Source organism: Miscanthus floridulus, chromosome 8 (genome assembly GCF_019320115.1).
Source record: "Miscanthus floridulus cultivar M001 chromosome 8, ASM1932011v1, whole genome shotgun sequence".
Taxonomy (NCBI): Eukaryota; Viridiplantae; Streptophyta; class Magnoliopsida; order Poales; family Poaceae; genus Miscanthus; species Miscanthus floridulus.
Genome location: NC_089587.1, coordinates 46,540,152 through 46,566,047, shown reverse-complemented (window position 1 = coordinate 46,566,047; position 25,896 = coordinate 46,540,152). Strand labels below are relative to the sequence as shown.

The following is a 25,896-nucleotide window of genomic DNA, read 5'->3' as shown; positions in this document are numbered from 1 at the left end:
GTTGGCAGCATCTTCGGTGGCAGTTCATGGTTTTTGCGTAATTGTGCTGTTATATGTACTCCTTTTGTCCTACTCAAATGACCCATGTACATATAGGTTGGAGCCAAATGAGGTGTTTCTCCTTAAATTATGGTTTCCTTTTTAACAAACTTTATCTATCTAAGCATGAATAATATATAAAATGCATTGTATTTTAGTACACATTTTAGAAATCATATTGCTCTATATTTCAAGATGGAGGGAGTATTTCATTAAAAAGAAAGCAATCACAGTACACACATCGGTAAGCCTGAGCTTACAAAAAGGACGAAATATAGACGCACAGTAAGAACTAAGAGGGCTTGAATTGCGACCATGACTAGGAGCCCCCGGATGGGAGGGCCTAACAATCATGGGTGCCAACGAAAACAGCCGCGCGTGGCCGGCCATATCACCCACTGCATGCGTCTTCCAGAGCACTCTTGAGAAACAACCACTCTGAGATATAGCCTTGCATATCTATTATTATTACTGTCAGTTTGTGGTCATATTTACTAACTAGTAGTAGTCATGTTAGGTACGGTATTGCAGCGTTTTTGTTTTATTTGCTAGTTTCATTTGGACCCGCAATGCTCGGCTGTAAGATCTATCAGTTTCTACAGTAGTATATAGTATTTGTTTAACTTAATGAATCTCTTAAACCATCTCCCTAATTTGTTTTTTTAATCTCTAGAACTGTTTCTCGAAAACGAACGGTTGTAATCAGCTCAATCATTCATGCTGCCCAGTTCAAGGAAAATGATGGGCAGCCAAAGAGAGCATGGCATGCAAATGTAAAAGCACCCCACGCAGTTCTATATATAGCAGCCCAAGGCTATCCTTTTTTAGCCAGAAACACCAGATCGAATCTAGTACTAAACCAGAACAATTTGGTGCTAGGAACGTAACCATGGGTCATGTGAATGTAGTATACCAGCTCCTGCAAGCATCTCTAGCGCAACGGCTACTACTGCTCGTCCCTCTCGTCCTCGTCCTAACGCTACTGCTGCACCTCGCCTCCCGAAGCCGTCGTGGCAGCAACGAAAAACAGCAGCGACGACCGAAGCATATCCCGCCTCCTTCGCCTCCTGGCCTGCCCATCATAGGCCACCTGCACCTCGTCGGCGACCTCCCGCACGTCTCGCTCCGCAGCCTGGCCGCAAAGCACGGCGGCCTCATGCTCCTCCGCTTCGGCACCGTCCCAAACCTCGTCGTGTCGTCCTCGCGCGCGGCTCGGCTGATCATGCAAACACATGACCACGCCTTCGCCTCGCGGCCGGCTTCCAAGATCTCCAATACCCTCGTGTATGGGTCATCTGATATTGCCTTCTCCCCCTACGGCGATCATTGGCGTCAGCTTAGGAGGCTCGTTACCACGCACCTCTTCACTGTCAAGAAGGTGAACTCCTACCGGCTCTCCCGCCAAGAGGAGGTAATATTCAACACGAGTTTTTTTAGATGAAGGAAGCTTTATTAAAAATAGAGATCAGACCTTTATAACAAAGACCGGGTTATTATTATTTATATATGTGTGTGTCCATAGGTACGGTGGATAGCTCAGACCTTACGTCTAACATGAATATCCTCATCCGTGCATAGGTGCGCCTAGTGATCAAGAAGATCCAGGAGGCGGCAGCTGCGAGCAAGGAGGTGGACATCAGCGAAATGATGAACACGTTCGCCAACGATATCGTGTGTCGTGCCGTGTCAGGAAAGTTCTTCAGGGCGGAAGGGCGGAACAAGGTCTTCCGAGAGCTGATCCAGCTGAATACTATTCTGTTTGGAGGGTTCAGCCTCGAAGACAACTTCCCAGGGCTAGCGAACGTGTTAGGTCTGCTCACCAGGTGGTTTGTAAGCAACAAGGCCGACGAGGCACACAAAAGATGGGACGATTTACTTGAAACGATAGTAAGCGACCACGAGAGACGAAGAAGATCTGAGCATGGGCATGGTGGTGGTGGTGGTGTTGATCAAGAAGAGAGTGACTTCATCGATGTGTTGCTCTCAGTTCAGCAAGAGTATGGTATCACTAGAGATCATCTCAAGGCCATCTTGATGGTTAGGAAATTATATATATATATATATATATATATATATATATATATATATATATATATATATATATATATATATATATATATATATATCCCAATAATTTCCATTTGTTTAATTTATATAAAAAATAGAATATATAGATAGAACTAATTAATAACGTTTTGGAAATTCAGGACATGTTTGCTGCGGGCACAGAGACTTCATCACTAGTTCTAGAACTCGCCATGGCGGAGCTTATGCGCCACCCTCAGCTCATGAGCAAGCTACAAGGCGAGGTGCGGAAGAACACACCCAAAGGACAAGAGATGGTTGAGCAAGATAACCTAGCTAGCATGCCATATCTAAGAGCCGTGGTGAAAGAGACGCTGAGGTTGCACCCACCGGCACCACTCCTGCTTCCTCACCTCTCGATGGTGGACTGTGACGTGGATGGCTACAGAATCCCCTCGGGAACACGAGTCATCATCAACGCATGGGCCATCAGTAGGGATCCGGAGTCCTGGGAGAGCGCGGAGGAGTTCGTGCCGGAGAGGTTCATGGACGCTGCCAGCGCCGCGGCCATTGACCTGAGGGGGAACGACTTCCAGTTCTTGCCGTTCGGGGCTGGCCGGAGGATCTGCCCGGGCCTCAACTTTGGCCTGGCTACTGTTGACATTATGTTGGCAAACCTCGTTTACTGTTTTGACTGGGGTCTGCCCATTGGCATGAAGGAAGAGGATATTGATATGACAGAGGTGTTTGGATTGACAGTCCGTCGAAAGGAGGAGAAGCTCATCCTGCTTCCGGAACCACATGCGTGCGCATGTTAGAGTTGTTCCTGCCCACTGGTCTCTGACGAACATGTCCATATATTTTATGTATGTACCTATTTTGTAACCATAAATGCTATACAACACACATATGTTTTAGCGCAAAAAAACACATGAATTTTTTAGCACAAAAACCACGCTGCCAATGCTTCAAGGCATGCGCGCGAGTTCAACTGCGGCCACTGCTTGCAGCTGTGGTGGCGGTGGCGATCGTCGTGGCAGGGGCGGCCGGCGCCAGCAACATCAGGCTGCCCGGCTGCTCGACCAGCTGCGGCGACGTGACCGTGCCGTACCCGTTCAGCATCGGGGCCGGCTGCCACCTGGAGCACCCGTCGTTCAACCTCACCTGCTTCACCACCGACGACCGGGGGCCGCCGCAGCTGCTCCTCACCGGCAACGACGAGAGGACAGAGATCATGAAGAGCATCTCGCTTGACGCCTCCACCGTGCTCGTGCTCGGCAGCTTCTTCACATACGTCCCTCCCGAGGACCATAGCACTCACAGCACCTGCCATGCTATCACAGCCGACCACATTAACATGGTAGGCAATGGAACCAACCGTTTTGTAATTTGTCTTTCCATAGAAAAAAATTATTTTATGTAATATGTGACCTATGATCTGTGGATCTGTGATCTTGTGATTGTCTGAAGGTAGAAGAAGACTAGAGGGTGGAAGAAGGGTGGAGGCTGTTGGATCTTAATCTTATGGTGCAAAAAAATTCACGCGTTGGAATTGCATAAAACACATGGTTGTTCAGTAGACTATTTTATACTTTGGCAAAGACCTAGCGCTCGAACGTCCAGGCGAACGCGGTTGTAGTTAGTTTCTCCTTCGTTTTGCGTGTCCACACGTGGACTCGCGCCGCCTAGACGTCGCTCGACTGCGTCTGCATCACCCGCGCCCACGCAGAGACCGCACACGCCCCCTCCTGCTTCCCAGGTGCATCCCATGTACAACACTCGATCTACTTTTGAAACATCCAGATGCAACATTTATAACATACAAAAAGATAGATGAAACATTCGAAACATGCATCTGAAACACTTACAAAAACAATTGAAAACAATTGCAAATATACGCAACATCAAGATAAAACACTTGCAATATATGTTTGAAACATATGAAACATGTAGATAAACACGATTGCAACATACATTTGAAAAAACAAATGAAACATTAGGGACAAACGCTTGCAACATACATGTACAATAATTGCAACATATGGAATATTTCGATCTACTTTTGAAACGTCCATATGAAACACTTGAAACGTACCTATAAAATATCTAAAACATTCCAAATATACACTTGCAACATGCATCATATCCCGGTGCGGCCTTCTCTGATCCAGCTGAATACTATTCTGTTTGGAGGGTTCAGCCTCGAAGACAACTTCCCAGGGCTAGCGAACGTGTTAGGTTTGCTCACCAGGTGGTTTGTAAGCAACAAGGCCGACGAGGTACACAAAAGATGGGACGATTTACTTGAAATGATAGTAAGCGACCACGAGAGAGGAAGAAGATCTGAGCATGGGCATGGTGGTGGTGGTGGTGGTGGTGTTGATCAAAGAAGAGAGTGACTTCATCGATGTGTTGCTCTCAGTTCAGCAAGAGTATGGTATCACCAGAGATCATATCAAGGCCATCTTGTTGGTTAGGAAATTATATTATATATATTCCCAATAACTTCTATTTGTTTATAATTTATATAAAAAGGAGAATATATATATATATATAGATATAACTAATAGCGTTTTGGACATCCAGGACATGTTTGGTGCGGGCACGGAGACTTCATCACTAGTTCTAGAACTCGCCATGGCGGAGCTTATGCGCCACCCTCAGCTCATGAGCAAGCTACAAGCAGAGGTGCGGAAGAACACACCCAAAGGACAAGAGATGGTTGAGCAAGATAACCTAGCTAGCATGCCATATCTAAGAGCCGTGGTGAAAGAGACGCTGAGGTTGCACCCACCGGTACCACTCCTGCTTCCTCACCTCTCAATGGTGGACTGTGACGTGGATGGCTACAGAATCCCCTCGGGAACACGAGTCATCATCAACGCATGGGCCATCAGTAGGGATCCGGAGTCCTGGGAGAGCGCGGAGGAGTTCGTGCCGGAGAGGTTCATGGACGCTGCCAGCGCCGCGGCCATTGACCTGAGGGGGAACGACTTCCAGTTCTTGCCGTTCGGGGCTGGCCGGAGGATCTGCCCGGGCCTCAACTTTGGCCTGGCTACTGTTGACATTATGTTGGCAAACCTCGTCTACTGTTTTGACTGGGGTCTGCCCATTGGCATGAAGGAAGAGGATATTGATATGACAGAGGTGTTTGGATTGACAGTCCGTCGAAAGGAGGAGAAGCTCATCCTGCTTCCGGAACCACATGCGTGCGCATGTTAGAGTTGTTCCTGCCCACTGGTCTCTGATGAGTGTGAGTGATCCATTATATGTGCTGTGGACGATGTGGTTCCTGCCCACTGGTCTCTGACGAACACGTCCATATATTTTATGTATGCATGTATTTTGTAACAGCAGCTGTGCCTAGGATGGGAGCTTTATTATTTACTAAGTGTGAGTACTAGTACATTGCATGAATTATGTGGTATATAGGTTATTGGACATTGAAGTTTGCGAACAACATGTGTATTACACTAATAAAAACAGAACCGCCGGTGTAAAAGGCCAGTGAAAATAGTGCATTTCTACCCCGGCGTAAAAAATTATCCGCCAATACAAATCTATTTACACTAGCGGCAGCCTTACATGACCTGCCCTTATAAATCATTTTTCACTTGCAAATTTAGAGTGCAGGATTTTACTTTGAACTGAGGTATTACCCTCTACCTAGATTCTCCTTTCATATTTGAATTTGATGACACCATTATGTAGACTAAACTTCTCCACTACTTATACTGCCAATGTAGCTAAGAGCTTAACAGTAGAAGGATGCCACTACCCCAGATCTGGACATCACTGTCGGTTCAAAAAACCCCTTCACTGCCGGATTTTGAACCGACAGTGGCATACCGGCAGTGATGAGGGGTTGACATCACTGTCGGTTTTTAAAAACCGACACTGATCTGCAGGAAACAGTGTCGGTTTCTGGCTCCACCCGACAGTGTTTAGTTGAACAACATTATCGGTTTATAGTCCCAACCGACAGTGATGGTTGCTTCAAGAGTGTCGGTTCTTGGCTCAAGCCAACAGTGTTGAGCAAGCCTACACTATCGGTTTATGGCTCAAGACGGCAGTGTTGATCTAGACAACACTGCGGTTGATGGCTCAAGCCGGCAGTGTTGAACAAGACAACACTGTCGGTTCATAGCTCAAGCCAGTAGTGTTTTGCAAGACAACATTGTCGGTTTGTTGATAACCGGTAGTGTTTTGCAAGACAACACGGTCGGGTCGTTGCTAACCGGCAGTGATGGCCCATTCGCATTTTATTGTTTTATAATTGATTTTAATTTATATTTTTTCGTGGAATCGGGTTTCGCTTTATATATGCTACGTAGACGACATGTCCATCAATATTAAACATTACAAATGTTACAATTACAATTCAAATGTTCTTATCTATATCTCGATCCCTCAAAATAAAAAAGAAATATTCTTGGACTTCACACATGCTTCTCGGACTTCTTACAATAATCTGGCGAGCCGCTCTGGGCTATACTGGTCCTTGTATCTCATGGATTATGCAATGGAAAATACTCCATCTTTTTCCAATACCTCAGCTAAGATGAATTTTGCGAGCTCCGATTGTAGTGCGATGATCTCCATGTCTAACAGCCTTTGGTGGTTATATTTTTTGTGCTGTCGTTCAAAAAAGATGATATCCAAAGAGGAACATTAAATTATTTTGTTGAATTATTAACAGACATAAATGAAATGGGGATTATACACACCAACTTATCGGCCTCTTCCGATTTCCCGCCGATGTAGCGAAGCATTGCCCACATTATATAAAACCTGCATTCAATGTTTCCCGCCGGCTGTGACAGGTACTTCCCCTCCATATCAACAACCTTGAATGGGACCGGCGTCCCACCGATATGTCTTCTTCGGACACTGAGCAACATTAAAGGTAGAAACATTAGAAAGCGGTATGTGTGATTAGAAAATAATATGTTATTAGGATCGCTTACTAATTCAACACTGCCACTAGTACATCCAGATGATGAAATGGTTTTTTCTTCGAGTCCCACACCTCGATCAGATTTTTGGCAAGATTGACACAAATGAAGACGAAATGATTGCTAGAATCACAGAATCCTAATTATCGAATAATCTTAACAAAAAAAGAAGCATAAAATTAAAAGCCGAGAACATATACTCGTAGTTGTAGGCTAGAAGTATGTGGGTTTTCTTCTTCATGGTGAATTCGTCGAAAACAGCAATCAATCTCTATTTTAGGTCTTTTACGTCACATCCATAGAGGCCTAGACATGTCCTCTCATTGACTCGCAAGGGGTCCAAGAAGCCTATGTAATCCCATTTGTCTCTTTAGAATGCAAAATTTTGCTATACACCTACATAAAATCATGGAAAGTGCTCAAAAGTTAACAATTTGTCTCGAGAGAGTAGTTAATTGTAATATTGTGCGTGTAGGGTACTTACATAGTCCACAACGTCAACATTTGAACATCGAGAGAGCGTTTCTGGTATAGCTGAAACAAGCACTCCCACTCGACATGGAACTTCTATTCTTCAGGATAATGGAAAACATGTGGCGAACGGATAATAACCTCAAAACCAAAGTCGTCCATCTCTGTTGCTTAAGCCATGTAATATTCATGCAACTGGCGCATATATGTTGTCAGATTTTTATACTCCTCATCGGGAACCAAAAGATTGCCCCTTTCGTACTTCATTGCCGGTGTTGCCATCCCTTGTACATCATAATAGATGGTCGCGACCTATTCCATGGTTAGTCCTAGGTTGTCTTCGATGTACTTCTGTATGTTCCTTAAATCTTTATTGTGTATTTCTTTGTCTCTTGTTGTAGCATATTTATTCTATGTTTGCCTTTCGAATTCGGACTTCATAAATTAGGAAGGCAGTGAGGCACAGAGATTGAAGAAACTAACACAATCTTCCTTCGAGATGTGTGCTGTAATTTTTTCTTTCATCAAGATGGTAACGCTACCACTGAACGGCCTTTTTCTTTTCTGTTGGTGCACTCTGGGAGCATTAGCGACCGAATCCAAGGACCTTTTCTGCGACTGCGAGGATGTCCTTGATCTTGTTTTGGGCTGAGGTGGAGGAGGAGGAGGAGGAGTCTCTTTTTTCGGGGCTGATGAAGATGGAGTCGGACGAGGAGAAATAGAATGAGACCTCTGTCTTCTCGAGGGTGATGGCTCCGAATGAGGAGGGGAGTGATCTCTGCTAGGAGATGGTGAGTGATCATCATGGATGGGCGAAGAGTCACAGTCATCCTCATCATCAGAGGACAATTGATGGTCAAGCTTAATGAAGCGCTTGCGCCAGGGCACTTGAGAGCCCTTGTTTTGACCAAGTTTCGACCTGTCTTCCGCTATGGGGTACTCAATGGGTATCTTGTTAAACTTCTTATCAAGTATTCTGTCAATAGTGATGTGAGCATACCCCAGTAGAATTGGACGGCCATTAATTGTCCCGTCTCCCGCAGGCCAGGCCTGGCCGAGCGCCACCTTATCCTTTGTCCATTCCTGACAGATGTACAACCTGACATTGACGGGTTTAGTGATGTCGTCCACCAGATGAGGCACATTCGCCTCTTCTTCGTTGAGTGGGGTCAATCCGTAGCTGCTGCGACCCCTAAACTATGGGCTAAAGGCAGTAGGAGTAGGGTTTTGTGGTACTACTGACCCCTTAGACAGCAAAATTTGCTCGACTCATGCTTCAACGGTCGCCTCAATCCGTCTCTTTTAGTCTCCTCAAAGACTCTGCCTCCTGTTCCACTCTACCCCTCGAGCGGCTCCGGTAAGTGTTAGATTCTTGGGGGAATGCTAGTTTCCAAGGAACAACACTGGTTCCTCTAGTACGACCAGGGTGCTCCTTGGTTCCGAGTGCTTGGGTGAGCATGTCTTTCTCCCTATTAGAAGTGCGAGTCCCTTGCCTCACCTTCTCAGTTACCTGGGAGATCCTCTGGATGAGTTCGCTCATGGGTTAATTTGAGGAGCTAAAGGTCCCATCCTCGGTGTGCCATACATTTCTCCCCATACAGTATAATACTGATCTGGGCTCCCAATCGGCGGTCTCAACCTGAACGCCTTCCTCAGCAAGGCGATCCATCTTTTGAAGTTCTGCTTCAAATTCTGGCATCTTTTTGGCGTAGCCACGAGAGCCGAGATGATGAGGATTCATCACTTTCTATGAATTCTCCTTATTCTTCCTGCTCAGTTCTAAGTACTCCTCGGATAACCTATATTCCTTAAAATACTACCAAAAATCCTTCTGCTTGCTAAACTGTCCACCATCGAAATCTGGCTCTTTATTTTGGAGGACAAAATTCTTGTACAATGTCCCCTTGAAATTTTTGAAGCATGTCCCCATGATTTCTTTTGCTTTTTTCTTGACTAACTCCCTGTCATACTCGGCTAGGAAAGTGAAATACTCTGGGATCTTGACATCTCATATGTAATCCTTCTCGCTTTCGGGAACCCTCCACCGATCATCATCTTTCCCAATCTACTTCCTGTAATTAATCAAAATGAAGTCCCTAACAAGTAACCCGAGAATAGTCTTGTATTTGGTCAAAGCTATAGGCGGTGAGAGTGGATCCCTGAATTCATCGAACTCAGTAATGTGCCAGTATGCATTCCTACCAACAGAAATCTTTGACACGCCTCACTTGGATCTGGCCTTCCTGCTACCTAAACCCTCTGGCTCCTCGGCTAGCGGAGGCTCCTGCTAGAGACACCAAGTAAGCTATGACCCTCTCAATTGATTAGTGTGTGTGGCTACATAGTCACATGATACCAAAGTTACATGGCCATCTTGGTCCCTCGTTCTCATCGACCTGATTGACACCATCACTGTTTGTCGAATCATGCGGCTCTCCTATTCCAGCGATATCAGCCGCTTCTTGTTGCCGATCTGTTCTTCGGCGATGGGGTAACAGGCGACGATGAGTCATGGCTGTGACACGATTGTGGTTAGTTTTGGTCGCGGACAACTACTAATAGCATATGTTCACATATATATAATATGTTTAATGCAAAGTCTAATAATAAGTCCACATACAACAAAGTCAAATAATAGCATACGTTCACCTAGAACAAATTCATTATTTGATTGACCACATACAACAAAGTCCACCTACTGTTCTACGAAACTAAGCCTACATCAACTTCCAAATAAGAAAAGCGATGACCATAGCCATAAATAAAAGTATGACATCTTTCCAAGACCAAGGAGCAATTCTCCTAATCTTCACATCTCCGGCGGGTGACTTCTCTTCGATCTCCAGTGCCAGCGGATGGCCATGGTTTGCATTCATTGGACCATAGTAGTCCGGTTGCCCATGGTTTGCAAGGTAGGCCGGATGACTATAGTAGGCCTTGAAAGCTTCAGCTTCTGTGTTGTATTTTTTGTGCAAATTATCAGAGTAGCGATTGACTTGAGCATAGCAATCTTCCCAGGTTTGATAAATCCCATACATGTGACCAACATGCACTACATACCATGCCATGGTTGCCTATACATTTAAGTAAATTAGGCATGTGGTAAGTGGTAATGGTAACTCACTGAACAAGAGTTATTTTTCAAGTTATATGGACAAACTAAATCTATTTAATGTTCTTTATCCTTGACATGATAAAAAAAATTATCTCAATAATTGGATTGTTTATTATTCAGAGATCAATGTGGTTTAGTAATCATACTTGCTGCTGCTGCCAAGCCAATTTTTAAAAGTTGTTTTTAACTTTTTTTCCTGGAACAAACATCTATAGATGTCTTTTCTAAGCATGCTATACATCCCATCAAAATCAATTGACACTCTACCTATAGCGATTATACCTGTACACATTTGACAAGAATCCATCATTGCTTAAGCAAGAGCAAAAATTCTTATCTAACTCTTGCACAAACAAAACACTCCCTACCGTCACAAATAAGACGTCCATAGTCATTAACGTGTACCTTTGACTGCTAGTTTCCATTGCTTGCAATAATTACAAAGTACAGAGATATCATAACATTATGCAACTACTATCCGAGATAGATATGCTCATATCATTGTCACATATTCAATCTAACTATGTCAAGAGGTGTTGATGATCAATGTTTAAATACTTAGACTGCACACAGCGTAAAAGGTCACTTAGCTGTGACTCGAGGGAATAACTTGTTGCGACAATATGCAAATAACACCAATGGTTCTTAAACAGTTTAGGACCATGATTACTAGGTCCTCAACAAATCAGTAGGTAGCATAATCTCTTCAGAGAAAAACTAACTAGTTTATGTAACAGCATGTACATACAAGGATAGCTAAACCAAGGAGTAATAGCATGTAACTCAATCGAATAGGAATCGACTGCTATTGGGAAGACAACAACCGTGGGGCATTTCATCAAATACTTAGCTAGCAGTGAGCCGCGCACTCACCGTGGGGGTGGGAAAGCAGCTATCCGCGCGCTCCTAAAGGCCTCGGCGGTGCTCCGGCATGGGCCGGTGGACGGCGTGGGCCAGTGGACATCGTGGGGAGTGCTCCGGCGTGGGGTGGTGCACGAGCGTCGGCGTCGAAGAAGAGGAGCGCGGGGCTAGGAACGGTGGTGCAGGGGGGTGGTGGATGGGTGCTCTGACATGGGACAGTGCACGGGCGTCGGCGTCGAAGAAGAGGAGCGTGGGGCTGGGAACGGCGGCGTGGGGGGTGGTGGACGGGTGCTCCGGCGTAGGGCGGTGCACAGGCATCGGCATCGAAGAAGTGGAGCGCGGGGCTGGGAACGGTTGGCGCGGGGTTGAAATTTGGATAATTTCAACCCGCGCCGGGCTTTTATACCAGACCTCATCATTATCGGTTCTAATTATAAACCGACAGTGATAGGGGTACATCACTGCCGGTTATAAGTCTAAACCGACAGTGATGTATAAATATCACTGCCGAACCATTCTTTAAACCGGCAGTGATTGCCATGTAGCAGTTCCAGCATAAGTAAGTTATCTTTTCTACTTCTTTCGAATACCTCCTACTGGCTCAACGGTTAAGACCCCGCAACTTAGCCCCGATACCAATGTTCGAATACCAGGCAGCTCAATTTTTTATTTAATTTTATAATTTATTAAGCGGTCTAAAGGTCAAAAAGAAAAAATAAATAAAACTTGGCACACATCCTATACTAGCGCAGCGGTTAAGTCTCTGAACTCTACAGCCCGAGACCCGAGCTCAAACCCGAGGGCTGGCACAATTTTTTTTTATTTTTTATATATCACTGTCGGTTTTCAAAATAAATCGACAGTGATAACCAGGATCACTATCGGTTTCTTCTCATCACTGCCGGTTTTTTGAAACCGACAGTGATGTTTATATATATTAAAAAAATTATATACTAAATAAATAGAAGCATATGTATTCCTATGTCGAAATGGCTTCAAATTTTTTTGGCAACCTTGTACACCCAAATTAAGATCTCATAAAGGATCTTAGCTTTTTCTAATCATTTTTTTATTTATTATTTTTTTCTATGTGCTGAATGAGACAAAAGAGGGTGAATTTCATCTTGGTCCCTATAGATTTTTTTTCATCCACCTCCACAAAATTCTTATCCCTAAGGCACATTAGAGCCTATATAAAAGTTTGGCACCATTCCGGATCTTTTTGTGGGTAGACTCAGTTCAACCTATAATTAATCGGTGTTGTCGCGCGGAAATTCAATTAAACCTCAGAAAGTAGCAAACCATCTCTGAAAAATCCCAAACTAGGTGTTACCTTCGCACGTGGCACGTGCAAGCCTAAAAAAAGTTTGAGACCAATACGACACCGGAATGCATATGAACCACAGAAACCTTAATAACCTATGTGTATAGTTATGGTTCGATGAAAAGGTAAATATACCTCTGTGAAGCATGTATACACCACCTATGTCGAAATGGCTTGAATTTTTTTTGACAGGCATATACACCCAAATTAAGACTCCACACAGGATCTTAGGTTTTTTTGATCATTTTTTTATTTATTATATTTTTCTCCGTGCCAAATGAGATAAAAGAGGGTGAATTTCATCTTGGACCCAATAGATTTTTTCACCCACCTCTACAAAATTCTTATCCCTAGGATACATTACAGCCTATATAAAAGTTTGGCACCATTCTGGATCTTTTCGTAGGTAGACTCAGTTCAACCTATAATTAATAGGTGTCGTCGCGCGGAAATTCAATTAAACCTCAGAAAGTAGCAAACCATCTCTAAAAAATCTCAAACTTGGTGTTTCCTTCACACGTGACACGTGCAAGCCTGAGAATAATTTTGAGACCAATACGACACCAGAATACCTATGAACCACATAAACCTTGATTACCTATGTGTATAGTCATGGTTCGATGAAAAGACAAATGTACCTCTGTGAAGCATGTATACTCCGCCTATGTCGAAATAGCTTGAATTTTTTTTGGCAAGCATGTACACCCAAATTAAGACCCCACACCGGATCTTAGGTTTTTTTGATCATTTTTTTATTTATTATATTTTTTCTCTGTGCCAAATGAGACAAAAGAGGGTGAATTTCATCTTGAACCCAATAGATTTTTTCACCCACCTCCACAAAATTCTTATCCCTAGGACACATTACAGCCTATATAAAAGTTTGGCACCATTCTAAATCTTTTCGTGGATAGACTCAGTTCAACCTATAATTAATAGGTGTCGTCGCGCGGAAATTCAATTAAACCTCAAAAGGTAGTAAACCATCTCTGAAAAATCTCAAACTTGGTGTTTCCTTCACACGTGACACGTGCAAGCCTGAGAATAATTTTGAGACCAATACAACACCAGAATGCTTATGAACCACAGAAACCTTGATTACCTATGTATATAGTCACGGTTCGATGAAAAGGCAAATATACCTCTGTAAAGCATGTATACTTTGCCTATGTCAAAATAGCTTGAAACTTTTTTGGCAAGCATATACATCCAAATTAAGACCCCACACAGGATCTTAGATTTTTTTGATCATTTTTTTATTTATTATATTTTTCTCTGTGCCAAATGAGACAAAAGAGGGTGAATTTCATCTTGGGCCCAATAGATTTTTCATCCACCTCCATAAAATTCTTATCCCTAGGGCACATTAGAGTCTGTGTAAAAGTTTAGCACCATTCCAGATCTTTTCGTGGGTAGACTCAGTTCAGCCTATAATTAATAGGTGTCGTCGCGTGAAAATTCAATTAAACCTCAGAAAGTAGCAAACCATCTCCAGAAAATCCTAAACTTAGTGTTTTCTTCACACGTGGCACATGCAAGACTGAGAATAATTTTGAGACCAATACGACACCGGAATATATATTTCTAGTTGCCCAACAAATGTTACACGAATTACATACATGACAATAATTAAACACACAAAGCCGTACATATTAAAATTAGAACCCAATTAAACTACGACTTTGAAAACCTAGCTAAATAAACATTAATTACTATCGGAATCACTACTGGGATCGATCGAGCCGAGCAACATGCCTCTGTAGCCATATATGGTAATTAATGTCACGGATTATGTATCCGCTTATATCGATGAAGTCCAATACCCGTATGAGTGCACTCTCTCGTGTCTCACAATACTGAAAGAATGGTCGGCCATAGATGTAACCTACTGAATGACCACTGCCCCTGTTAGTAATCCTTATACAGTACTGGCGTCCTTCTATAGTGAGCTGGCTGAGGTTTTCATTGCAGAAGTCTCAATCGTACCCGAGTTGCTCTATAGCTTGGTCTAGAACGGCCCATAAGCCACATGTAGCATAGGTAAGGTCCTGTAGCGCGATCTACATGCGGAGAAAAAGAAAAAAAATTAAAGAATGTTATTACACTAATAAACAACAAATAACCACGACTCAGGTATAAGTGATCATTTTACCACATCCGCATGATTGTAGCTCATAAACCATTCGCTTGCTTGTAGGGCGGGGATATCATCAGCATTCAAAGCAAGTGCCTTAAAGTGCGATAAATCAGGCACATCATAACAAATATGTCGAAGCGCCTCTAAACAGATGCGCATGACACGTAATTGGGCGCTTATCACGTCCGGGCTCTGTATTCCCGTCCCGTGGATATGGTTCCGATGATTTGAACCTCTCACAGGCGCTACGCCAACACGTTATAATGCCATTTTGAGATTTAAGTCTATTTTTAATATTTTTCACCTAAAATTTTAGCCTGAACTGACCATTTTGCCCCTAAGCTCATTAACCACTGCCCTCTCGTCTCTCCCCCTCTCATTCTCTTACTCCTGTTGCCTTCCCTTCCTCTCTCTCCCTCTCCCTCTCTCTCCCAAGGTGGCGCAGCGTGGGCGGCCCCCTCCCCTCTACCTCTCCCTCTCCCTCTCCCTCCGTCTCGATCTACCACCAGGCCATGGCGTGGCCGGCACAGGGCAAGGCAGGGTAGAGGCATGGCCTTGCAGGTCAGTCGTCCTCATCTTTCCCCCTCTCCCTCTCTCCTGCTGTGGCCGCTCATGGTGCTCGTGCTCGGTGCCGGTGGGTCTCGGCGGTGCCGCGGCTGGCACAAAGCAGTCTCAGGTGCTCCCATTTCCTCTTGTATTTTGGGATTTTACTTTTATCTCTCTGATTCGTCCCTTCGATGACTTTGATTCGTGTTCTAGGGTTTGGCCTAGAATGGCTGTTGTTCTAATGTGTTGTCTTCTCTGTGTTTATCTGTAAAAGGACGACACCAATTGACAATGACACTAGTTATCTCAAAGATGAAAAAATCTCCATTGATGAGATCAAACTAACACCTCTGTGTGGGATTCAAGGGATTGTGTCTATGATTTTATTTTTGTAGCTTTTTTTCTCAGTTTTTCCCTCCCCCGTCCTTGCTTTGATTCTTCATTTTGAGACCAATTTAGTTCGCTCTTTTTTTTGCTTAGATTCGTACTATGACATGAGTTGATGCTACCCCTTAAGTGAATTTGATTGAATCGAGTCAAGCACGAAGAAATTGAACGAATTTCGTTTTTGGGGAGTTTTTCGTGTTCTTGGCCATGATCTAATTTTCCCGGAGTTTGGGTTGGAATTGGGCTATGATCTCTTAGAGTATGCTCACCAACTCCCTTGTGATGGCTTGTGAAAAGTTTGGTCGCGATTTGTTTTGATTTGGTCCAGTTTTTTGTCGATTTTGTGGCCACCGATTTCCTGTTCTAGATTTTTCAGAGTTTGGGTTAATCCCAATAGATGATTTGTTGGGGATGAGTTCGTAGGTAGTTGAATTTCTCGCAAAATTTGGGAGCGAATCATGGAGTTTTGAGTCGGATTTCGTCGATTTTGTTGTCGCCCTTTTTCTGTTCTTGAAGGCATCGGTCTCCTGTTCTTCTGCTTAGACACAGGGTCGGAAAACAGGGCCAGTGTAGTGCGCCACTCGTCCTTGGCTAGCAACCCCGATTACTCACGTGCAGTAGGCAGGCAGCACCTGTTGTTCTTCGTTTCTTCCTGCTTGTTCATCGTGGGAGGCCGAGCAACAGGAGCCACGTGCTCCCAGCGCTAGAGCAGCGCTCGGTCTAGGTGGGCACTCGCCCAAGCGCCCAGGTCCAGCGACCGGCCGCTCGTCTAGGTGCTCTGCTCAGCGGTGAGCAGCTCCACCGCTCAAGCTCCTCTCTGTCTCCCACCGTCTCTTTCTGTGCCTAGCGGCGAGCAGCACCATCGCCCGCACTTCTCTCTCTGCTTGATTCTGTTCGATTGCATCTGCTCGCTTTCCCTAGTCGTGGACAGGGGTAAACGTCACGCCTGGTTAAAAATATGGGGTCGGAAAATTTACAAAGTTAGAAAAAACAAGAAATGGTAAAATAGCGTGAAACACATCTATCATAAAAGCATTCTAGCGAAACCTACAAACTTAAGGACATTCTAGTGAAGCCCACTCCTCAGCAAAATTCCTAATTTCTTTGGTGAGACAAGCGAGCAGCGTGAGGTGAAGTCCAAAATAGTGGCTTACTCGTGCTTCGTCTGATAGTGAGTGGGCCCAGACCCTTTTGCCAGGCCAGGCGGGTATGAGTAGGACGGCGAGCAGGAGCACGGGCGCTGGCCGCAACGATGAGGTGGAGCTCGGCTGCGTGCTGCATCGGTGACAAAGTGGAGCTCGACGCGGAGCCGAGCGCTGTCGCTCCCGTGTCAGACCGCCGCTGCTGTCGCTCCCACCGCCTCATTCGCGCTTCTGTTGGGATGGAGAACGTGGAGAGAGAAAAGGGAAAGGTAAAATAAGTAAGGGAAAAAATGAAGAATAAGAAAATAAAAAGAGAAAATAGAAGGGTATGGGTCCCGTTCGGCTTACCCTATATTCGGCTCGTTTGACTTTTTTTTTCAGCCGGAATAGTGTTTTTCTCTCACAATAATTCAGCAAGAACAGTGTTTTCAGCCAGTTTCAGCCAAAATTCTGTCAGCCGAACGGGGCCATTATGTGCTCTGTTCGCATGGCTGAAAGTATTGTTGACTAATTTATTACGAGAGAAAAATATTGTTCATTGGCTGAAAAAGTACGACTTATAAGCCAAGCAAACAGGACGATGAATACTTCGCTAATTTGCATACCAGTACAAGTTGTTTTTATCAAATAGTTCACCAAGCACAAGGAGAAGCGTTAGCCTTAGCGCGGAAACCCTCCGGCCTTGCCTCCTACTACGACCGTAGTGCCCCGATGCAGATGGCAAAGAAGGCCGCACCAGGATATGATGCATGTTGCAAGTGTACATTTGGAATGTTTCAGATATTTTAGAGGTATGTTTCAAGTGTTTCATATGGATGTTTTAAAAGTAGATCGAAATGTTCCATATGTTACAATTATTGTACATGTATGTTGCAAGTGTTTGTTCCTAATGTTTCATTTGTTTTTTCAAATGTATGTTGCAAGCGTGTTTATCTGGATATTCCGTATGTTTTAAACATATGTTGCAAGTGTTTTATCTGGATGTTGCGTATATTTGTAATTGTTTTCAATTGTTTTTGCAAGTTTTTCAGATGCATGTTTCAAATGTTTTATATGTCTTTTTGTATGTTATAAATGTTGCATTTGGATGTTTCAAAAGTGGATCGGGTGTTGCACGTGGGATGCGCCTGAAAAGCAGGAGGGGCGTGTGCGGTCTCTGTGTGGGTGTGGGCGATGCAGACGTGGATGTCTGGGCGGCGTGGGTCCACGTGTGGACACGCGAAAACGAAGGAGAAACTAAAGGGGTATTTGGATCTGGTGACTAAAATTTAGGAGGTGTTACGTGAGGATGTCGCATGGGGTGTTCGAATACTAATAAAAAAACAAATTACAAAAATTTGTCAGTACTCCACAAGACGAATTTATTAAGCCTAATTATTCCGTCATTAGCATATATTTACTGTGACACTACATTGTCAAATCATGGACTAATTAAGCTTAAAAAATTCTTCTCGTAAATTAGTCGCAAGCTATGTAACTAGTTTCATAATTAATCTATATTTAATACTCTATACATATATTTAAATATTCGATGAGACAGCGACTAAAATTTAGGAGGAGAACCCAGACACCCCAGCCACAATCGCATCAGTCCCGACGTTCTAACGCTTGCCAAAGTATAAAATAAAAAACTGGAGTTCACTAATTTTGCGACTATTTTTGACGGGCAAAGCTACTGCAGCAACACTGCAACAGACGTGCACAACGCAGTGACGGTTAGCATAAGCCAAGCCAGTCGGGCAGCTGTGGCGGAGACGCCTCCGCCTCCCAACCACCCGAATCAAACCGGAAACCACCGATGGCGTCGGCGTCGCGGCTGCTCCCGCCCGTGCCTCCTCCGGCCGCCCAGCTCCGCGGCCGGCGGGACCGCCTCGCCGTGCCGCGCCTCCGGTGCCGCGCCGCCGCCGCCGCCTCCGCCTCGGCCACTGATGGCGCCGTGCTGCTGGAGCGTGGCGGTCCCGCGGCGGTGGCCGTGCGGGAGTTCGTCACGCTTGACGAGCTCCGCGCCGCCGTGCGCCTCCGCGTCCGCACCTTCTACGAGTACGCCGTCGACTCCGTCGGAACCGAGGTGATTGATCCCTTCTCATCTGTTTTCTGGCGTGCTGTCTGATTGGGATTGGATCGCGAGGCTGTTCTTGGTTCTTTGATTTCTTAGTCGGGAAGGGTGGAGGAACTGGACAGATTAGCCTTTAAGTGTTCGGTAGGTTGAATGAATCCAATTGTGTTATCTGTTGTTAGTTTGGAAGAATTCTGTGAAGTATTCACCTCGGGTGTTGTAAATTGGTGTGCGATTCGTAAGTTTCAGTTTCGCAAGTTATGTTGCGATACTCTTGTCACGTCATCAGAGGCGTTTTACCTGTTTCAGACTGCCGCTTTTGTTGTGTCGTGCCGCAGTCACATTGCCACAATACGACAGCTGCACTCGTTTCTAGCCGTAAGTTATGAACGAGCATGCGGAGCGCTTCCTAATCTTAATTGAAGTTTTGTTAAAGAAAGAGTAAAGCTAAACTTCACCGATTGGGCTTCCTCTCAATTCGAATTTTTCTGCCCAATCCAAGAATGACACGTTGTCTTCTTTCCTAACTACGGCAAGGTTAGGGTTAGGTTCGGGATTCGGGGACTTACGTGAATCTGGCGGGCTTACAAGGATTGCTGGGGAGGAGGCTGGCCCAGTGGTGACGGCGGGTGTGGGTGTGGCTTGGGGTGAGGCAGCGGTGGCGCCGTTGGCCAGGCAGTGTGGAAAGGGGGGGAGGCGGTTGAGCGGGGCAAGGACAGGGGGTGCAATGAGACAGCCCGGCAACCTCCACCGGGTTAGCATCGCGGTGGTCGGCGGTGGCGGCGGATGCGCTGGGGTGCCGAAGCTTGGCAGGAGGCGGTGCCGGCAGGGGAGCTTGTCCCGAGATGAAGAGGAAGATGAGGAGGAGGCACATCCGATGGATTTAGGGCCAGGCCGTGGTGGTTGGTGTTGGATCAGGAGGTGGAGGATCCGCCATAATCGGGCGGGGAGGCGGTGCTGGCAGGGGAGCTCGGCCCGAGATGACGAGGAAGATGAGGACGAGGCACATCCGATGGATTTAGGGACAGGCTGTGGTAGTTGGCGGTAGATCCGGCGGTATAGAATCCGCCGTAATCGGGCGGGGAGGCGGAGATGGTGGGGGCAAGTGGCATGTCAGGGTCAGGGTTGTGTGTGGGCACGGGTGCGGGCGGTGGAAGGAGGGAAGAAGATAAGGTGGAGAGAGATAGATTCAATCTGAGCCCTCTATTTTATATCTAAGTGCCAAAAAGATCAAGTGGTGGTTGCACTTGGATTACTCGGTTGTTGCATAAAAAGACTAAAGAAAACGTTAAGGGAACTGTGAGGTAGTGTGTAGCGACACGAGATTAGCTGCTGCAATTAGCATTGTTTTTCGTTTAAATGAAAAAAACCCAACTAGGATAGCTGCGGATTATATTGATGAAAAGGTAGGTTTAGACTGGGCAAACAAATACAATCAGAAAAGCTGCTCTGATAGTGCAACACCAAAACTACCACGTTCGCTACTTAAATCGTGTGTGTTCTCAAACTCTCCACGAATTCTGGTAGGCGCTAGACATAGTCCTCATGCCCTGAGGTCAGACGACGCCACCTCAGCTCCTTTCCACCGAGATCTAGTGCCCACAATGGGAGCATGATGAACCGCAGGCTAGTGATACACCGTGTGGTGAAGGAGATCAGAGGCTTAGCAAAGTACCAATGGTCACGAACGAAAACTGAAATGAGTGGTTCTTTTTTATGAAGGTGAAGCTCCAGATGCATGATCTCTAAGATGCCATTGAGATTGGTGGCGCCAACTTGCAATAGGACGGACTGGTGCTTGAAACCAATTCCAACGTAATGCTGATGGAGATAATATCCATGCTGGCAGGACAGACTGGTGCTTGTAACACGCGCAGTTATGACGTCTTCATCACACCTGGACTTCAACCAAAACAGTAAAGAAATGTAAATACACTGGTCTCTGGTGATGCAATGGAGCATCACAAGTTCACAATAGAATACTATAAAGCTAAGTAGATAATTGGTTTTTCTGTGATGAACTGCACCAAGCTTTATTATGTTGTTAACTGACTGATCCTTCATCCCAATCTTGCTGTGTATCACATTGTTGTTTTAAAGAGACAAATTTACTGTTGAGGTTAACCAACACTATTTGGGAAAAGAAAGGGATTATAATTGAGCGTGTGTCTCACTAATAGATAGTTTCTTTTCTGGAAATCGCACTCCTCTGGTCAGGTCTATTTTGTTTTTTAGCTGAAACAAGTTTTCTTGTTGAAAACAATACAATATTATTAGACTGAATCATGACTTCAATACCTTATTGTTGTTTTGTTTAGGCTGTGTGCTTTTATGCAGAGGCCGGAAGTTCATGATTATTGTATCGACTGGATGTAATGATCGTGAATTAATAAAATCCTTCCTTTATAAAAAAAATACCGTATTTTGCAGGATGTAAATACCTGTTTAGTTCTTACTAGTTCCTTATTCACTTTCCATGCAATTTTCTGCTTCTTTTTTGTATGATTGCAGTACTCCATCACTGTAAGATTGTATCGGTCCATTAATGACTTAAATTTTACTCAATGTTGTTAAGTTCTGTTAGGATTACAGAAAGGCTCTTGCAGATAGGGAGTTTGAAGCATTACAGGATAGAATTTCTGGGAAGATGATAAATTTTCAAAGAGTTTCTTGCATAAACGGGACTGTTCCACTGTCCCCATCATTAATGTCAGCTGAGGAACTTTGTTCTACGTGCAAGGTACAGATTGTATTTCCTCACAGTTTTTGTTTCTTTGGCCCTGTTCTTTTCCATTTCACCCAACTCGATTGTATGAAATTGGTAGACAAAATGTTTTTAAGTCATTTATATATGTTCTATGTTCATTGAAGCCTTGATAATAAGAAGAAACGTGTAAATACTTATGTTGGCCTATAGATTTCCTATGTACTCCCCCATTCAAAAATACTTTCACATTTGAGCTTGCACCTGTTTGCTGTATATCTTTGACAAACATAATCCTACATGTTTCTAAACTAAATAATTTGAAAGCTATTGTCTTATTGATGTTTGTAGTATTTAAGGTTTTACTAAATCATAAACAACATGCTTTTATGACTGCAGAGAGTAATTCATTTTTATGATCATTTATTTTTGGAGTAAAAGAACAACAGAAACTAATATGCCAACTTTTGCTGCAATGGTACAGTATTTGCTATTTGTTCATTTAGATAAAATATACCGTTCATAATGCAATCTTGTATCTTTTTCCTTACATTCTGCCCTCTTTTCAGTTGCCATTTATGTTATTTCCAATAAAGTAAATATGGATGCTCCTTTATACAAGGATTTGACTCTAAAGTTGATGTCATTTTAGCTGGCTATACATGCAGTTTGTGGAGGATGGAGAAGAGAGAGTAGTAGTTGGTAGTTTAGACCTTAATCAGTGTCTTTGGCTACCAGATGAATTGACTGGAAAGAGGCCTGGGGTACGACTGTTGCTTCCTTTTTTCTATGCTATTGCAGAATACTGATGGTCAAAACATATTTTTTGATAGTTGTGATTGGTTTTTTGAGGCAAACAGGAGGGGGTTGAAGCCCCCTACTGGTCTTTTATTAACATAAAGTAAAAGGTTCTGTACAAACAGATAAAAGGGCGTACCCAGTGCAGAGAGCTCCCGCTCTGTGCGGGGTCTGGGGAAGGGTGTCAGTGGCAAGCCTTACCCTCGCCTGTGCAATGCGAGGAGACCGCGACTCGAACCCGGGACCTTCCAGTCACAGGCGGTAAGACTCTACCGCTTGCACCAGGCCCGCTCTTCGTTCTGTACAAACAGATCAGGAAACCAAAAAAACTAATAAAGAAAATCAGAAAGATTACACAAAGCTGTCTAGCCATGAATCTATTAAGAGTTTGAAATCTGCCTTAGCTCTAAGCTTAACTCGAGCTAACTCTTGCTTGAAGACAATCTTGAATGAAGCCAAAGAATGCTGGATTTGTCTGAAAATGAGGTCATTGCGAGCTGACCAAATAGCCCAGAACATTGCTATGATTATTTCCATGAAGATGGGATTATGAATCTGCATCTTAAACAGAGGTAAGGAGTCCAAAAATATCATCCTGAATTAGATGGGCCAGACCTAGCAAATTCCAACAGGACATAGCAAAAGGACAATGGAAAAAGAGATGATGCAAAGATTCTTCAACATTTAGGTGACAGAGAACACAATTATAACTTTCCAAGGCCATATTTTTCCTTTTCAAAAGTTCTCTTGTACTGAGTCGATCTTTTAAAGCCAACCAGAAAAACACCTTTCTCTTAGGTTGACAGCAAGAGCCATCTGTAAACCGGTGATTGGTATTGTTGGACTTTCTTTGGTCATCTCTTGGTTGTTTTTGGCAATAAAGATAAACTCACTACACCTAACTTTTTCTTGACATAACTTTTCAGTGCCACTCCCACTTTTATTTGATCATTTGGAAAGCCTTGTTGGCTGCCAAGATTTTTTTTTTCTAAGCATAGATATTGTGCAAAATGCTCAAATTTGTTCTACTGCTTCACTGAATGAAAATGTTGTTCCATGATTGATTGCCAATAGGTAAATGAAGACATCCAGACAAGAGCATACCTAAGCAATGTCTGTGTTGCCAAGGAGCTTCAGAAAAAGGGCTTAGGCTATACATTGGTTGACAAGTCCAAGAAATTAGCTCGTGAATGGGGTAAGTGTAGTTGATCCATTTACTCTTTTTTTCATACCGATGCTCTTTATTTGCAATTATTTAGTCCTTATTCTTTCTTTACTGATACCATTATGCTCATGTCAAATTGGTGTGCTCGCAACAACTTTGGCAGGCATAACAGACCTGTATGTCCATGTCGCCATTGACAACATAGCAGGGCAAAAGCTGTACGAGAAGAGTGGATTTGTTTATGAAGGCGAAGAACCTGCATGGAAGGCTAGGTTTCTAGGGAGACCACGGAGGCTGCTTCTTTGGCTGGATATGAGCAAAGTGCCTTTGTGATCGTGCATGTAAATACATATTTGTAATGATATTCTTGTGTTTGTTACTTTTACCATTGGATCCCAAATCTCCAAATGATTGCAATCTGAATCATCCCTCATTCCTGACTAATTTCTTGTTCATAGCTACTGAGAATACAACTCTGAAGAAATGTGGCAAAATTTTAAGATTTGCTTATCAAGCGAAAGAACAAAACTGTTGAGCAAGAATGCGTAACAATAATTGGATCAGGTCGCTTATGAGCAAGATCACTACAGCTCTGTACTACAAAAGCAAGCTAATGATTCCTTAGGATTAACATAACTAATCAAGCCGTCCTTAGCAAAAAAAAAAAAAATCACACTAAGAGTAAAGTCCTTAGTTTTGCAAATATGACCGCCCTGTTCTTCACCACTACTTCAATACTTTTCAGCAAATGAACAGTATTTCCTTGCGAAGCGAACATGGCCATGCTGAAGTAGTAGTGAACAGTAAGCACACTCATAATTCATTCCTAGTTATCCATCAAGAAGCTTGCAATCAACAAGACTAGACCAAGTAAAGAGTAAGGCAAAGAACCAGAGAGAAAAAAGGCAGAGAGAAAAAAAAAGAAGGCAAGTGAGTGGAGATGAGTCAGCTAGAGCTCTCCCCGCGAAGGACCAGACTCCTCTACCAAGGCTTCGCTGGAGTCGGCAACGAGATCTCCGACCTCTCAATAATGGAGATTCAAAGATTCCTAAGACCTCGTTCGGTTATATTGAATTGATTCCCGGTCTCAGCGTTTCTTTGTTAATTTCTACAAGGCCGGAACCGTTCCTGGTCAGGAACGACCGGGAATGCGAAACCCAACGGCCCCTGAGGGTGGGGATCTCTCGATTGTGCAATCGGTTGAAGGTTGGCCGATGATTGAGCAAGGGCTTAGGGTAGCGAAGGGCGGTTGTGCAATTATAAGCGCCCTAGAAAGTGCATGTACAATACCTAGAACATCAAGTTTTAGACAATTTTTGTAGTCACAGAACATCAATATTTTTTTTTTGGAATGGAGGGACTGTTATTAAATCGTCGAGAGCCGACAAAGCAATAGATCAGCTTAACAATGGAACGTGCTGGCACGAATAAGCAGACCGAGAGATTCCCGACGCTGACTTCTCTTAGTCATATACTGTAAGAGAAAAGAAAGTACCTACGAGTCTGCACTGCCTTCGGGTCGATACAAATTATTGTCTTTGAAGGGACACAACACTGTGTATAGCCAGTAATTAGTGTATTGTGTGGCCAGTCACAGAGAAAGTTTTATATAAGTTTCATTTACATGAAATAGGTTGCCACATAGGTATTTTCATGACATGATAGAAGAGAGAGAATAAATTAGTTTCATCTAAACAAAACTCTCTTGGTAGATTTGCCAACTCTCTATTAGTTATGAAATTAAATATCTATAAAACTACATAATGAAACTTTGCATTCAGAGTAGATGTTTTGTCTATTTTCATTTTATTTTATATGAAATAACAGTTTTAGAAACAACACTACGAAACTATCCAACGAGACTGGCATAAGGTCGTTAATCACATGTAAACCATTAGAGTACTAATTGGAAGGTATACCGAGGTGCTTTGTACAATTGCACTTTTCGTTTGAGTATACTCTACATACCTAGAACACCATGTGGGCACTAATAAAAATAATAGACCACACAAATATTCTACTCCTATATAAAATAACAAATCCTTCCTCCTATTAAATACTCCCTCTATCCTAAAATATAAGGAATCAAAGCGATTTTCACACAAAATAAGCAGTCTGGAAAAATACTTTATTACCCCTCACTAATTATCTACACATCCTATCACATGCAT

At 43.7% G+C, this 25,896-nt stretch overlaps 4 protein-coding genes across 7 annotated transcripts; all 4 read left to right on the top strand.

The window, feature by feature from the left end:
• The first annotated feature begins 888 nt into the window (after nucleotides 1-888).
• On the top strand, nucleotides 889-3,015 carry LOC136476301 (indole-2-monooxygenase-like). Its single transcript, XM_066474083.1, has 3 exons — nucleotides 889-1,450; nucleotides 1,618-2,076; nucleotides 2,247-3,015. The coding sequence occupies exons 1-3, from the start codon at nucleotides 929-931 to the stop codon at nucleotides 2,880-2,882; spliced, it is 1,617 nt and encodes a 538-aa protein (XP_066330180.1). The 5' UTR covers nucleotides 889-928; the 3' UTR covers nucleotides 2,883-3,015.
• Nucleotides 2,965-3,566, top strand: LOC136476304 (uncharacterized). Its single transcript, XM_066474087.1, has 2 exons — nucleotides 2,965-3,424; nucleotides 3,535-3,566. Exons 1-2 carry the CDS (start codon nucleotides 2,996-2,998, stop codon nucleotides 3,547-3,549), a joined length of 444 nt encoding a protein of 147 aa, XP_066330184.1. The 5' UTR covers nucleotides 2,965-2,995; the 3' UTR covers nucleotides 3,550-3,566.
• An 832-nt stretch (nucleotides 3,567-4,398) lies between these two features.
• LOC136476303 (indole-2-monooxygenase-like) lies at nucleotides 4,399-5,309 on the top strand. The gene is made up of 2 exons (XM_066474086.1): nucleotides 4,399-4,536; nucleotides 4,651-5,309. The coding sequence occupies exons 1-2, from the start codon at nucleotides 4,414-4,416 to the stop codon at nucleotides 5,284-5,286; spliced, it is 759 nt and encodes a 252-aa protein (XP_066330183.1). The 5' UTR covers nucleotides 4,399-4,413; the 3' UTR covers nucleotides 5,287-5,309.
• Nucleotides 5,310-18,673: 13,364 nt separating this feature from the next.
• On the top strand, nucleotides 18,674-24,169 carry LOC136476302 (GCN5-related N-acetyltransferase 7, chloroplastic-like). 4 transcript variants are annotated; one of them, XR_010763519.1, is made up of 6 exons: nucleotides 18,674-19,070; nucleotides 21,643-21,798; nucleotides 22,431-22,526; nucleotides 22,686-22,821; nucleotides 23,635-23,755; nucleotides 23,889-23,917. XR_010763519.1 is itself a non-coding variant. In XM_066474084.1 (5 exons), the coding sequence occupies exons 1-5, from the start codon at nucleotides 18,801-18,803 to the stop codon at nucleotides 24,056-24,058; spliced, it is 813 nt and encodes a 270-aa protein (XP_066330181.1). In that variant the 5' UTR covers nucleotides 18,679-18,800; the 3' UTR covers nucleotides 24,059-24,169. The 4 variants fall into 4 exon arrangements, 2 of the variants coding, with proteins under 2 accessions (XP_066330182.1, XP_066330181.1); XR_010763518.1 differs by lacking the exon at nucleotides 23,889-23,917 and adding an exon at nucleotides 23,000-23,248 and having other exon boundaries at nucleotides 23,635-23,756; XM_066474084.1 differs by lacking the exon at nucleotides 22,686-22,821 and having other exon boundaries at nucleotides 18,679-19,070; nucleotides 23,889-24,169.
• Nucleotides 24,170-25,896: the final 1,727 nt, after the last annotated feature.

Bases quoted from the DNA above. Each gene is read 5' to 3' on its own strand.
- LOC136476302 (XM_066474084.1), top strand. From the start codon at position 18,801: ATGGCGTCGGCGTCGCGGCTGCTCCCGCCCGTGCCTCCTCCGGCCGCC. The intron at 19,071-21,642 runs GTGATTGATCCC...AAGTTCTGTTAG, and splicing joins TCGACTCCGTCGGAACCGAG to GATTACAGAAAGGCTCTTGC. The intron at 22,527-23,634 runs GTACGACTGTTG...GATTGCCAATAG, and splicing joins TGACTGGAAAGAGGCCTGGG to GTAAATGAAGACATCCAGAC.
- LOC136476304 (XM_066474087.1), top strand. From the start codon at position 2,996: ATGAATTTTTTAGCACAAAAACCACGCTGCCAATGCTTCAAGGCATGC.
- LOC136476303 (XM_066474086.1), top strand. From the start codon at position 4,414: ATGGGCATGGTGGTGGTGGTGGTGGTGGTGTTGATCAAAGAAGAGAGT. The intron at 4,537-4,650 runs GTTAGGAAATTA...TTGGACATCCAG, and splicing joins ATATCAAGGCCATCTTGTTG to GACATGTTTGGTGCGGGCAC.
- LOC136476301 (XM_066474083.1), top strand. From the start codon at position 929: ATGGGTCATGTGAATGTAGTATACCAGCTCCTGCAAGCATCTCTAGCG. The intron at 1,451-1,617 runs GTAATATTCAAC...ATCCGTGCATAG, and splicing joins GGCTCTCCCGCCAAGAGGAG to GTGCGCCTAGTGATCAAGAA. The intron at 2,077-2,246 runs GTTAGGAAATTA...TTGGAAATTCAG, and splicing joins ATCTCAAGGCCATCTTGATG to GACATGTTTGCTGCGGGCAC.